This window comes from Rutilus rutilus (assembly GCF_951802725.1).
Source record: "Rutilus rutilus genome assembly, chromosome: 1".
Taxonomy (NCBI): Eukaryota; Metazoa; Chordata; class Actinopteri; order Cypriniformes; family Leuciscidae; genus Rutilus; species Rutilus rutilus.
The window spans coordinates 30,157,009-30,171,321 of record NC_140209.1 but is presented as its reverse complement, the minus strand read 5'-3'; the positions used below and the strand labels follow the sequence as shown (position 1 = coordinate 30,171,321).

Below are 14,313 nucleotides of genomic sequence, written 5' to 3'. Positions count from 1 at the left end.
CCAGTTACTTTTTTTTATTTTTAATTATAGAACTGTACTGTTAGATGTTTATTTCAATTTATTTTTTATTTTTTTGTATCGCTTATTTGTTTCATTTTATTAATCGTCTGGTATTCCGCTATTGTTATTTCCAATGGTCAATACGAAGTGATTTCGTTTGACATCAGCTCCAACACATACAAATCGCTTTCTCAATGGATAGCAGTTTATATATATATATATATATATATATATATATATATATATATATATATATATATATATATATATATGTGTGTGTGATTTTGAATAAATGTAGTTTGAGTACTTCTAATCATTAAAATGCATTGTATATATGTGAGTGCATTGTATCATTCACTGGCTTTTGTAAATATCAGCATAGACCAAATGGCCAAAAGCTTTAAGTACCTTACCATAAATCTTTGGTACCTTTTGTTTCTGCAGTTAGATGTACTTTTGAACTGTGAGAATCAGTCTGTGTCAGCCTGTCATTTCAGAACTTGAAAGGGAAGAGCTTGCTGTTCTCTTGCTCATCGTTTCATGTGGTTTGCTCAACGACTTCACATTATGCAACCCATCAACTCAAGTGCATGTTGAGTAAGACTTGCAGACTGCATAGTAAACATTCAGAAACATACACTTCTCACACAATATATTATTTAAAGATGACTCACAATAAATGTGGTTTATTTCCTTTTTTCTGAAAAAGAGAAACACTTAAAGAGACTGTACACATGACATTATCTAGGTCACATGAAGAAACAGGAAGTCATCCATGGGTTTGAACCCTTTAAGGAACTCCCACAGACACCGACTTTGTTTTTCGACATCTTATGTGTTGTTTCGCTTAACAGTGAGAGCACAATACAAATGATATAATTCATATTTAAAAGATTTTTAAAACTTTCTGTGCATAAAACAATTCTGTAAAACATGATAAAACAAAAACCAAGCTTAAATAAGAAAGCAGATTTAAAAAAAAAAAGTTTGTCATCTGGTGACATTTGTATCTTGTGACTGGTAGCGTCGTCTCAGTTCTTGTATGCGATAGGCCCACGCTCTGTCCGCACCTTCACCCTCTAGTTTGCACGCCGTCCAATCAGGAAACGGGAAACGTCCCGCCACAATCAAAGCGTCTTCAGGGAGCTCAGCCAGTAGCTTCTTTTGTAAAAGACTTAACTGATAAACACACAATACATGGTATATGAGGCCTTTAGGCTCAATAATATGATGCAAATGTATGAACTGATTGAATAAAGTCTATTGAATAAAGTTGGACTTACCACACTAGGGGCTAGAAATACAGTGACATTTTTATATGCTGAGAGATCAACCTGGAAATACACATGCAAAAACACAAATGCACATATATTACACACAATATTGTTTAGAAATCATATCTGTCTTCTGTATGAGAAATGTGTACGTGTATGAGAATTTAGGACAGTGTATTTATATGAGAGAATCTGAGTATAATATAGTATTTTAGGTGTTTAGATGTTCAAAATACCTTCCACAGGTATTTTGTTTGGGGTATAATATGGGTGTTTAATAACTGGGTAAAATATTTGTATATATATATATATTATGCATAACAACATATTTATAATATGGCTGTATAATGTCTGGGTAAATTATTTGTGTATATATATTTTTTTCTTTCAGTATTAGTGCTGTCAAAATGAATGCTTTTTTTCAGTTGAATGCTTTAAAAATATGGCTGCGTTACATTACATGATCACGCTCTCATTCATCCAAGTGCTTTTGAATCATTCAAGCACGAAAAGACACAACAGAGAACTGTACTGGTGCGCTTTGTGTGAAGCGGCTCTCTGTGAACAAAAACCCGACTGACCCAGAGCACAACTGTCAAAACGCCCGTTTTTGTCGAGTATCCTCGTAAGTACAGTCTTAAATGGTTTTAAAAAGTCTTAAATGAGTGTAATGTGCTGTGAGAAAATTGGATGCATTTCAGATCCGTGCCGTGTGCATCAGGTCTTCTTAAAGTGACAGCAGCCCAATAAACCTGCTGCAGTCTGTCATTAATGTTAATCAAAGAACAAAAGACAAAATCACTAACTGCTAAAATTTTTATTCTGTCAGTAATTACTCGCCCTCATGTTGTTCCAACCCCGTAAGACTTTCGTTCATCTTCGGAACACAAATGAAGATATTTTTGATGAAATCTGAGAGCTGTCTCCCTCCTCCATAGGCTTCTATGTTATTGAAACTTGCTGGCCCAGAAAAGTTAGTAAAGACATCGTTACAATAGTCCAAGCAACTACAGTGGCTCAACCTTAAGTTTATCAAGCGACGAGAATACTTTTTGTGCGCAAAAAACCCCAAAAATAACGACTTTATTCCACTATTCATTTCCTTCTCTCTGGGCCTCTGAGTGAGTTCACGTAGTGTTTTAGCGCAGCGCGTCTGTGTTGTACGTCAGAACGTAGGCTCACTATTGGCCGACGCTGGTCATGTGTGTGATGCGTGTGACGTACAACCCAGAAGTTCTGTGTTGTTACACTACGTGAACTCACTCAGAGGCCCACACAGAAGAAAATGAAGAGTTGAATAAAGTCGTTATTTTAGTTTTTTTTTTTTTACTTTTCTGGGCCGGCAAGTTTCAATAACATAGAAGCCTATGGAGGAGTGATCCAGCTCTCAGATTTCATCATAAATATCTTAATTTGTGTTTCGAAGATGAACGAAAGTCTTACGGGGTTGGAACAACATGAGGGCGAGTGATTACTCACAGAATTTTCATTTTTGGGTGAACTAACCCTTTAAGGTCAATTAAAAGTTGTTATATTTTTAAAGCCTATTAAATGTTAAAAATAATACCTTTTTAGTTCTACTGTAATTTTGAATGACTACAATTAATGGCTAAAATTGAGGAAAACAATTAGATTAATAGAGACAGCAGTATCAGTACTGGTATCAGTGATGCTATCTTTCATTTATAGCACTTAGGGAAAAGTATTTAAAATATATTTAAAATAAAGATATTTATAATAATATCTTTATGTTGTTCCTACATCAATTTGGAGATTCAATGTGAAATTATTACAACATAAAAATATTATGTTAATATGGAATTTATCATGATTAATTACAAAAAATGTGTGATTAATGAGTTTTTAATAGATTGACAGCACTCTCTCTTTCGGCTTGCTCACGTTTTTTTTGGGGTCGCCACAGCACAGCCGATTTGACACATGTTTTACAGATGATTGACAGCACACACATAAATATGTGTTATATATTTATACACACACACACACACACACACACATATATATACTGTATATATATATATATATATATATATATAATGCATTAAAAAATTGGTATAATCTGTTTGGATATAATAAAGTATTTTGATTGTTCAATGTTTACAATACCTTCCACAGGTCCTCTCGCTGATATGAAACACTTCTGTGGTGTCCAGCTCTCCACGCATGAAAGCGTGCAAGACGAACAAGCCAAGGATTGAGCTCAAAACCAACTGCTGGAGAGAAACCCTGACGACACGCTTCTAACACCTGCACACATATACGACAAACATATTATACTAACATTCAAAAGTGTGAAAAAAGACACTTTTTTTTTAAAAGAAATTCATTCATTCAGCAAGTATACATTAATTTAATCAAAAGTGACAGTAAAGACAATTATAATGTTACAAAAGATTTCTATTTCAAATAAATGCTTTGAAATTTCTTTTGAACTTCATCAAAGAATCCTGAGAAAATGTATCACAGTTTCCACACAAAATATGAAGCAGCACAACTGTTTTTAACATTTGCAATAATCAGAAATGTTTCTTGATCATCATATTAGAATGATTTCTGAAGGATCATGTGACACTGAAGACTGGAGTAATGATGCTGAAAATTCAGTTTTGATCACAGGAATTAATTACATTTTACAATATATTATAACAGAAAACAACTATTTTGAATAGTAATAACATTTCACAATATTACTTCGTTCACTGTATGTCTGATCAAATAAATGCAGTCTTGGTGAGCATAAGAGACTCTTTTCAAAAACATAAAAAAATCTTACCAACCCCAAACTAAATGAAATAGTATGAGGATCACTTACAATCCTGCCGTCCCCTGATCCCAGGTCAGCGATGCCTCCAGATCTGCCCTTCAGAAGAGTCATGACGTTACACACTTGAGCTCTGCTCGCTGGCATGTAAGGCACCTGGAACACAAACACAGCAGCAGTTATTGGGCTGATAAATCCCTCATCATGTGCAGCATTAATACCGACACGCTCCTCAAACCTCACCTGTAATTTGAGTGGCACACGGCGAAACCCCGGCATCAGAATTCCAGCCCAGACGGCATACAGCGCCAGACCCGTGCCGGCCGTCAGCTGCAGGATCTGCCATCCGCCCAGACGCCTCTCTCTGAACTCGGACAGCATCTCCTCCTGTATGTCGTCTTCCATGGCTATAGAGATGAACACTGTATGACTATATCAGATTTTACACATCATATTTTACATCGTTTTTACATTTTCAGATTGCACACATACCTGGGCAATGGGTTGATGCCTAAAAGTTGCTTAGTGGTTTGAGGTCCAGGCTTGGACCTGAAGGTGCAGGGTGAAGAAATTCACTGAAATTTAGTTTATTTTTGAGTGATGAGGGTAAATTGCAGATTTTAATTGCACCATCTATCCCTTATATTAGAGGAACTGAACAATTCGGCTGCTCAGTTCTTCTTGGAATGTGTGTTGTTACCAAGTGTCAGTGTTGTAACATTGTTAGTTCATGAAGACGAGTCTTAACAGATGGTTGATAACTGAACTGAGCTGGACGATGACATCACGGTTTTCTTCAGAGCGGTTGGTTGTATAGATAAATAAACTAAATTTATACGTTTTTACAACAAAAATGAACCATCACTGAACGTACTTAAGCTGGACTATGACGCTATTTTCTTCTAGATCTGCTGTACAGCTGAAATAAACTTTGTTGCATTATTTTCCTGTTATCACTGTAAAGCTACTGTGAAACAATCTGTATTGTAAAAAGTGCTATATAAATAAAGATGACTTGACTTGACAAGATCACAAAAATCATTATATACTTACTTATAATAAACACTTATAGACTGTATATGATATATTGGCATAGGATATAGACAATGTGGGCATAATTCACTTTTAATAATTTAAACCTCTTTTACCACAACAAGATACCCCCAATGTCCAATAAAAACATTTTATTGACATGTAAGTTATTTTATTGACACGTCGTCTGAGTTGTACAGTAAACCTACTGTGTGAATTGTATTAATTTAGGTACCTTTTCCACACATATTATGTCTAAAAGGCTAATTATGACCAGAAACGGCTCTGTGCATAAAAACGCACGATTCCTAAATATGAAAATATTTGTAAAAAAGAGAAACATTCACATCTCTGGAGGTCAGTCAGTTTTGTTTTACTAAATATTTACAACACAGACACAACAAAGTCATGCACTGAACGTGTTAAACGCAGTATTTCATAAAGTGGAATACGAAAACAATATACAACCTTTGAACAAACATTCAAAAACAACCAACTAACCTTCACTGTACGCTGTCAGAACATATTTACACTACAGCAGTAGCCTACAACTTCCGGTTTTGGATGATTAAAAAAAAAGGTCCGGCGACTGAAGGCATAATTCAAAATTGAAGTAACCTAATGGGGTTAACCAAAAAAAAAAAAAAAAAAAAAGTATATGAGGTGAATATATTTTTATATTTATGAATTATAAAAAAAAAAAATTTAAAAGCATCAAAATAAATACATAAAATAAAAAATAAAAAAAACATGCATTAGTTGTCCCTCATTAAAACGTTCCTTCAAGCTAATTTGGAACTGTCTCTTTAACAAGAAGTCATAAAAAGGTGTTTATTTTACATAATCTGGCATAAAAATCGCCATATCATGACATATTTCTCGATGAAACCGAAATCATACAAAATATATAAAATAATAATACTGTTCTATGAATAATAGCCTCCTGACTGCATTGATTACGGCATCGGTTTTTACAGTGTTCAGATGATGGCGCTCTTATTAAGGGAGAGGAAGTCACAGCTGACCAAACTGACACTGACCATTTATTTTCATTTCAACAAACCATCATTACAAAGAATGCATCAGACATCAAGACATTTATTGCATGAATTTGCTAAGAAAATAACATTATTATATAAACATGATCCTGATTCAGACAAGTTTTAATGTCAACATATTCCTATAATGTCAACATATGAAATACTGTTAATCTTATGCAGCACCAAAATCATGTTTAGGTATTGTTTTGCTAGTTTGGTAAAATGCATCGTATATAAGAAACAGAGAATGATTGTCATGATGATGAAAGCCAAATTAATGTTCAGATTTAGGCAGAGATTCAACAAAATCATCACTTCAGATGTTCAGATCTCTTACAATGATCGTCCAGTAGAGGACAGACACTGTCCATCAGAAACATTTCATAATTTTACTATTTTCAGTTCTTCAGTATACTGGTGAATATTTTCCCATAATAATATGAGCCGTTGTTTCCTTTTTAAATTAGTTACTTGTAGCTTATTATTATAGCATGCAACAATGAGATGCTAAACAGCAGACTGATAAGCTTATTATTTGAGTAATGTGCCCTGATAAACATGCTAAAACATATGCATATATTTGTGAGTGTTTGGAATACAATATTTACATACACATTTTAAGCTCTAGTGAATCAGTAAAAGTAAAGTAAACATTTCAATATTTAATGCATCATACCTTTAAGATGTTGTGAACTTTTTTTTAACTCACAGTGACCTCATATTTTCCACTAGTATAGCTCTAATATTAAAAGATTAATGTATTTGTGATATGAACTAATATACATTTTAGTTAATATTTCTAAATGCATACATAAAAGTCAAACTCCATCACACTATACAAATAACCTTTCATATGCGGCGTATTCCACAGTCAGTTTATGACTTGACTAAGTCTGTATATTTTGTAATATAAAACACTTTAAATCCCAGAATTTTGCTCTGTATTGAATTCTGACAGGCTCGTCTCTGGAAAAGCATCATGATTATGTGTCCAGATCTTCTGCCGTCTCCTGCTAAGTGCCAGGACCTCTTCTGGCTCTCCTCTGAGCCCACATGGCTTTACCCGGGACTTTGACAGGACTTTTCGCTGGGATCTGTTGTGGGATTCTCCTGACAGAGAGTCTCGGGGACGTCCAGAGTTTTGGCTTGGGAAATTTTCCTGCTTGGATCTCGTCCACAAAGCTTTCCACTCTGTCAAACTTGTTGGTTAGCTTGGCCAGGTTGTCCTTCAGAGTGTCGAACTGCTTATAGAGATCTCCCACCGCATCTGACAGAGGCTGGATCCTGTGCACAACAAAAACAACATCAAATATATACATAAAAAACATGCAAAAGAAACCCAAACCCAAATATTAAATTTAAACACAACTAGTCCAGCAAAAATAATTCCTTAAATCATGTGGTTTGCATGCGATTCTTTTGATTTGGGAAAGTAAGTAATGACTGGAAACCACCTAGAACATTCTAGTAACACACTCATTTTTTCATCTTCAGAAACTGTACAATTCAAATCTTTTATTTATACTACATGCCGTTTTTGACATCATATTAATTTTACAATTAATTAGAATCTTAACAATTAATTAATCTATCCATCCATCCATCCATCCATCCGTCCATCCATCCATCCATCCATCCATCCATCCATCCATCCATCCATCCTTCCATCCATCCTTCCTTCCTTCCTTCCTTCCTTCCTTCCTTCCTTCCTTCCTTCCTTCCTTCCTTCCTTCCTTCCATCCATCCATCCATCCATCCTTCCTTCCTTCCTTCCTTCCTTCCTTCCATCCATCCATCCATCCATCCATCCATCCTTCCTTCCATCCTTCCTACCATCCATCCTTCCATCCATCCATCTTTCCTTCCATCCATCCATCCATCCATCCATCCATCCATCCATCCATCCTTCCATCCATCCTTCCTTCCTTCCTTCCTTCCTTCCTTCCTTCCTTCCTTCCTTCCTTCCTTCCTTCCTTCCTTCCTTCCTTCCTTCCTTCCTTCCTTCCATCCATCCATCCATCCATCCTTCCTTCCTTCCTTCCATCCATCCATCCATCCATCCATCCATCCTTCCTTCCATCCTTCCTACCATCCATCCTTCCATCCATCCATCTTTCCTTCCATCCATCCATCCATCCATCCATCCATCCATCCATCCATCCATCCATCCTTCCTTCCTTCCTTCCTTCCTTCCTTCCTTCCTACCATCCATCCTTCCATCCATCCATCCATCCATCCATCCTTCCTTCCATCCTTCCTACCATCCATCCTTCCATCCATCCTTCCTTCCTTCCATCCATCCATCCATTCCTTCCTTCCTTCCATCCATCCTTCCTACCATCCATCCATCCATCCATCCATCCGTCCATCCATCCATCCATCCATCCTTCCATCCATCCTTCCATCCATCCATCCATCCATCCATCCATCCTTCCTTCCTTCCTTCCTTCCTTCCTTCCTTCCTTCCTTCCTTCCTTCCTTCCTTCCTTCCTTCCTTCCTTCCTTCCATCCATCCTTCCTTCCTTCCTTCCTTCCATCCATCCATCCATCCATCCATCCATCCTTCCTTCCATCCTTCCTACCATCCATCCATCCTTCCATCCATCCATCTTTCCTTCCATCCATCCATCCATCCATCCATCCATCCATCCATCCATCCATCCATCCATCCATCCATACATCCTTCCTTCCTTCCTTCCTTCCTTCCTTCCTTCCTTCCTTCCTTCCTTCCTTCCTTCCTTCCTTCCTTCCTTCCTTCCTTCCTTCCTTCCTTCCTTCCTTCCTTCCTTCCTTCCTTCCTTCCTTCCTACCATCCATCCTTCCATCCATCCATCCATACATCCTTCCTTCCATCCTTCCTACCATCCATCCTTCCATCCATCCATCCATACATCCTTCCTTCCTTCCTTCCTTCCTTCCTTCCTTCCTTCCTTCCTTCCTTCCTACCATCCATCCTTCCATCCATCCATCCATCCATCCATCCTTCCTTCCATCCTTCCTACCATCCATCCTTCCATCCATCCTTCCTTCCATCCATCCATCCATTCCTTCCTTCCTTCCATCCATCCTTCCTACCATCCATCCATCCATCCATCCATCCATCCATCCATCCTTCCTTCCATCCATTCATCCATCCATCCATCCTTCCATCCATCCATCCATCCATCCTTCCATCCATCCATCCATCCATCCTTCCTTCCATCCATCCATCCATCCTTCCTTCCTTCCATCCATCCTTCCTTCCTTCCATCCATCCTTCCATCCATCCTTCCTTCCTTCCATCCTTCCAACCATATTTTATTCGCTCAGAGGTCAGGCTATAAAAGTAAATGATGATCTGTAGCAGAATTAGTTAGAAATGATGTAGTAATTATGCACATGTAGTTTTTCATGACTAACGGTGCATGAAGCTGCTGCACAGATTTTAGGCTTGGGATCAAAGGTCCTGCACCTTGAGAAGGCGGCATATTGAGCAGATTAAGTAGTTTGTTTCAGTTAAAGCATTTTTGGATTAATAATCATTTCCTTTTATGGCATGTGATCCTAATTTTCTCCAGTTGCAGTGAAAAAAAGAAACAGAAAGGAAAATGTCTCAGAGAAAATGGCCAGATGGCCTCAGACTGGAGTGGACTGCAGTATGTGTGCCATGGACAGACTAGCTTTGGTTTCCATTAGGTATCACAGAAAATACCTCATTTCATGAAACCAAACACCTACAAAAGTTACAACAACAACAGATTTCACATCCTACCTGGTATATTCGGGTAAGATGGACGCATGATCGTTGACCAGCATGTCTTTGACCTGGTACATGATGGCGTATTTCCAGTTGTCCAGGACCTGCGTCAGGTTTGAACAGCTTTTGCCATTCGGTTTGTCTGTGACAAGTGAACACAACTTCATATTGAGCTTCTGGTTAGATGAAAACTCATTCAAAGATGCTTAAATGTCACAGTGATCTATCATTTGTGCTGAAGGACGTTTGTTTAAGAGGAGGCTAAACCTTTTTGAGAATGTTCTGTTGAATTTATTCTACATCTAATATCATTGAGATGCTAATACTAATTTTAGTACAAGTTTGATTAATTTTGTTGTGTGTTTCTGTTATTTTATATGGTTTTTATTTCAGTATTAGTTTTAGGTTTATTAGTACAGCAAGTGAAACTAATACAATCTTGATTTAACTAAATTAATTCTTGCCTTATAGCTGAAATAAAACTTCACGTTCATTTTTTTATTATTATTAACTATTACATTTAACTATTACATTTAAGATATTTTTTATATATTTATATTATTATTATTATTATTATTAGTATTATTATCATACTTTAACAATATATTTATTATTGTTAAAGTTTATTTCATTTCAAGTAACAAAGTTGAAAAAGTTTTTAGTTTTGGTTAACTATAATAACCACAATCTATTCTGTCTTTTTTCTTAATGTTTTTTTTTTTTTTTAAATCAGTAACTAAGTATTTTTTGTGTGTGTGTGTGTGTGTGTGTGTGTGTGTGTGTGTGCATGAAAACAACAGCAAAAATTACACAAATCAGTGTTTTAAACTGTCATGTCCAAAGTATAGGTGAAAAGGGTTATGACCCTCATGTGAAATAAATGTAAAACAGCACATATAATCTTTTATTTCAACAACATGCACTGTCAGAAAAAAAAAAAAAAGTCTATTTAAGAGTTCTGCCCCAGTGACATTTTTGTATATGGCATAAACAATCTTTTCTGAAAGTTTAGAATCTTTCACTGATACTTAAAAAAAAAAAACCCAGAATAGAATAGAATAGAATAGAATAGAATAGAATAGAATAGAATAGAATAGAATAGAATAGAACACATTAAGCTTTTTGAGATCTATTTTGAATGCTATACTGGTAAAAGAATATTTATCCTCTAAACTATTTTGGAGACATTCTACAAACATTTGCATTATATCAGCACAACTGCTCTTTAAGAGTGAGATTATTAAGATTGGTCAGGATTTTTCCTCACATCACCTGTTCTTACTGATAAAAAAAAAAAAGTTTTTACCTCGGTGGTCCCACTCAGACGTGTCCTGGGTCAGTTTCTTCTGGGCCGCACACAGACACAGCAGCGACAGCAGGTTCAGAGCGCTCTTCATCTTCATCCTCCTCAGAGAAACAACAATCACGTCATTCAGGACAGTGCAAAGCTACAGCATCTAGTGCTGAGAATCTGACATGATCTCAGGCTTTTATACGAGCTCATGATTTTCAGCATAATGCTTAACACATCACTATTGGAAAGAGTTAAATAAAATCTGATGAAGGGCTTCATTGACTGTCTGGTAAACAGATTGTTGAAAATACTGAGCAGATGCAGAAAACGCAGAGCATCTGTAAAGTCTAAAAATGCTCCAAACGAGATCTCACTGGAATAGTTAAAGGTCATATTGAGTGTTGGAATAATATCCGAGTTATAGTCCAGGGTAAATACCTCAGTTTGTGTGCTGGGAGTTTGTTCTAGTGGTCAGCGGAGTTGCTTGCATGAAATAATCCCTGTTACTGAGATTCAAGTGAAGGAACATAACTGCGTCTGCTGGTTTATAGCAATATCACGCTCCAAAATCCTTCCCTCAACCTGTTCCCTCCCCCTCAACAGAGACAAACAGATACATGACATCAGCGCTCTCATCATGAGTTTCATTGCAACAAATCAGAGATTTCTCTAATATCCTATTGTTTCCAGATGGCTCCTGCTTTTTAGATGTTTCTCCTAAAAAAAACCTAGAGAGTAAACTCCCATCAGTGTTATTTTAGTATCATTGAGATACTATTCGTTTTTTTAATATTTAAAATTATTTTTCTTTTTGCATTTTCTTTTTTAAACTATTTTAATTTTAGTTTAGTAATTTTGTTGGGGTTTTGTCATTTTTATTAGTTTTTTTTTTCTTTTTGTAATATGTTTATATTGTTTTTATTCATTTTGTATATCAGTTTTACTCTCTTTTAGTTTCTTTGGTAGCTAGCCGAATATTTTTTTAAATATTTATATTTAATATTTATATTAATATATTTAATTTCAGTTCATATATATATATATATATATATATAGATATAGGCTATATCTATATCTATATATATATATATATCATTATTATTATTATTATTATTATTTTAACTTATTATAACTATTAACTATTGACTAATTTGTGTGTATTTTATGTAGTCAGAATTATAGAAGAAACTTCTAAGTTCACTTAGCTGGTCTTAGGTTTTGATCACATTAGATTAATGAAATTCTCTCCTGTCTCTTAAAGACTAAAAAAAGTTTTTTTTGTAGATGATACTTCAACATACATGATAGTAATCAATTACCTTTATTACCAGTAAAGACATTTATGTTACAAAATGTTTTTAAATTCAAGTAAATGCTGTTCTTTTGAACTTTATATCCTTAAATTTTTTTCCTGAAAAATGTATTATGGTTTCCAATAATTTTTGACAAAAAAAAATGAACAATTATCATTGATAACAATGAGAAATGTTTCTTGAGCATCAAATCATCATATCAGAATGATTTCTGAAGGATCATGTGACACTGAAGACTGGATAATGATGCTGAAAATTCTGCTTTGATCACAGGAATAAATTATATTTTACAATACATAAAAAAAAAAAAAAGTTATTTTAAACTGTAATACTATAATATTACTGTTTAGCTGCATTTTTGACCAAATAAATGCAGCCTTGGTAAGACAAAAAAAAAAAAAAAAAAAAAATGAAGGGATCTTGGACATAGAATATTGCATGTGCAAAAACCACAATGACATTTTTCAACATATCTTCTGATGTCTTCCACAGAAGAAAAAGGGTTTGAACAACATAAGGACGAGAAAATGACCGAATTTTGGGGTGAACTGATGTCCGTTTAAGACTGATCACTTGATTTAGCAAACACCACTATTTAAAGCTCTGTTTAAACAGATGTCCTCTTTGCAAATGATTTCTTTCAACCACAAATTGCTTCTCTTTATGGCTAAGGAGCTCATATTTACTCTCTTCCAGACACTATAGCCAAACAGAATCGAGGATCTCCCTCGTCCAGACCTTTTCCAGTCACTGTGACTGAGAGGACGATAGTTATCAGCATAACTCTCGCCGCATCACTTCCAGATCTGGGATCAACGCCAGCGGAGAAGTGTTTGATATCACAGCATTCCTGCCCCTCCCTGTAAAGGTCTGCTCAACATCTGGACCTGACGGATCATGGAAGCGACACCAACACACAAGCTGAACCTGCATTTGCTGACATTCTGTAGTAAAATAACATCTTTAGCAGGCTGTAATCGGGAAGAATGAAATATTTCATCATAATCTGGCCTGGCGAAAAAGTATGCAGGGGAGGAAAAGGAAAAACATGCTTCAACAGCAGATGATCCCTTTGTAAGGATTACGGTGGCTTTGTTTCTTTGATATCAGTTATCCTTCTTGAGTGTGTTCAGTTAGCTTTCACGTAGGCTAGTTTTTATTTATTAAATTTGCACATTTCTGACTTAAGTTTTAATAATAGTATCAGGGCTGTAAACTTTTGAGTTTAGTTTGGAGAGAGAATTATGGAAGGGGAGGGAGGATTACATGGACATGATACATTTCAGTAAGCTGTACTGTATCTTTCAGTATACCTTCTGATGTTCATTCGTTTTTTATTTGGTGCTATAATAAAGAAGTCACGGCACATTAAGAGCGCCAAAGCGTTATGTAGCCTATTATTTGAATTTTTTAATAATAAAATTGACAGTCCCCGTTTACACCTGTATTTAGCATCGTCCACTTGTGATCCGATCGACAAAACGCACCTTAATACAAGGTGTACACAGAGCCTTTGTTTCATATAAAAAGTAACCTTCTCTTTCTTGTCTGTCGGTGCGTTGTAGGCTATGTGTCGCCTTTGCTCCGCAATGTTTTTTCACTCCGTGAGAAAATGGATGTGTAGCGTGAGAACAGTGTCAAATGCGCAAGTCACACTACAGATAGCCTAACAATAATGACACAGACTAACAATACCATTGGAATCATCTGAACCTGCCCGGGTTTAAAAAGTGCGCGCATGAGTAGACATCCCAGCGGGTTGATTGATATAATCAAAGCATTAGACACTGAATAAGATCAGGGATTCAGGCATTTACATGATGACATCACCATCATTATCAA

At 35.8% G+C, this 14,313-nt stretch overlaps 2 protein-coding genes across 3 annotated transcripts; both read right to left on the bottom strand.

Annotated features, from left to right (window-relative positions):
- Window positions 1-653: 653 nt before the first annotated feature.
- On the bottom strand, window positions 654-5,715 carry antkmt (adenine nucleotide translocase lysine methyltransferase). Of its 2 annotated transcripts, none has more exons than XM_084402408.1 (7): window positions 5,590-5,715; window positions 4,549-4,605; window positions 4,300-4,463; window positions 4,108-4,212; window positions 3,402-3,542; window positions 1,284-1,334; window positions 654-1,179 (listed from the first exon to the last, which is right to left on the bottom strand). In XM_084402408.1, exons 3-7 carry the CDS (start codon window positions 4,459-4,461, stop codon window positions 991-993), a joined length of 648 nt encoding a protein of 215 aa, XP_084258534.1. In that variant the 5' UTR covers window positions 4,462-4,463; window positions 4,549-4,605; window positions 5,590-5,715; the 3' UTR covers window positions 654-990. The 2 variants fall into 2 exon arrangements, with proteins under 2 accessions (XP_084258534.1, XP_084258535.1); XM_084402409.1 differs by having other exon boundaries at window positions 4,549-4,631; window positions 5,590-5,650.
- Window positions 5,716-6,110: 395 nt separating this feature from the next.
- LOC311286287 (uncharacterized protein) lies at window positions 6,111-11,700 on the bottom strand. Its single transcript, XM_084402419.1, has 4 exons — window positions 11,597-11,700; window positions 11,171-11,268; window positions 9,880-10,006; window positions 6,111-7,412 (listed from the first exon to the last, which is right to left on the bottom strand). The coding sequence occupies exons 2-4, from the start codon at window positions 11,265-11,267 to the stop codon at window positions 7,142-7,144; spliced, it is 495 nt and encodes a 164-aa protein (XP_084258545.1). The 5' UTR covers window position 11,268; window positions 11,597-11,700; the 3' UTR covers window positions 6,111-7,141.
- Window positions 11,701-14,313: the final 2,613 nt, after the last annotated feature.

Coding starts and splice junctions, on each gene's coding strand:
- antkmt (XM_084402408.1), bottom strand. CDS start 4,461: ATGGAAGACGACATACAGGAGGAGATGCTGTCCGAGTTCAGAGAGAGG. Junction 4,213..4,299: donor GTGTGCCACTCAAATTACAG/GTGAGGTTTGAG, acceptor TTTGTGTTCCAG/GTGCCTTACATGCCAGCGAG. Junction 1,335..3,401: donor AGCGAGAGGACCTGTGGAAG/GTATTGTAAACA, acceptor GTGTATTTCCAG/GTTGATCTCTCAGCATATAA.
- LOC311286287 (XM_084402419.1), bottom strand. CDS start 11,267: ATGAAGATGAAGAGCGCTCTGAACCTGCTGTCGCTGCTGTGTCTGTGT. Junction 10,007..11,170: donor GTCTGAGTGGGACCACCGAG/GTAAAAACTTTT, acceptor CACTTGTCACAG/ACAAACCGAATGGCAAAAGC. Junction 7,413..9,879: donor ATCTTACCCGAATATACCAG/GTAGGATGTGAA, acceptor TGTTGTGCACAG/GATCCAGCCTCTGTCAGATG.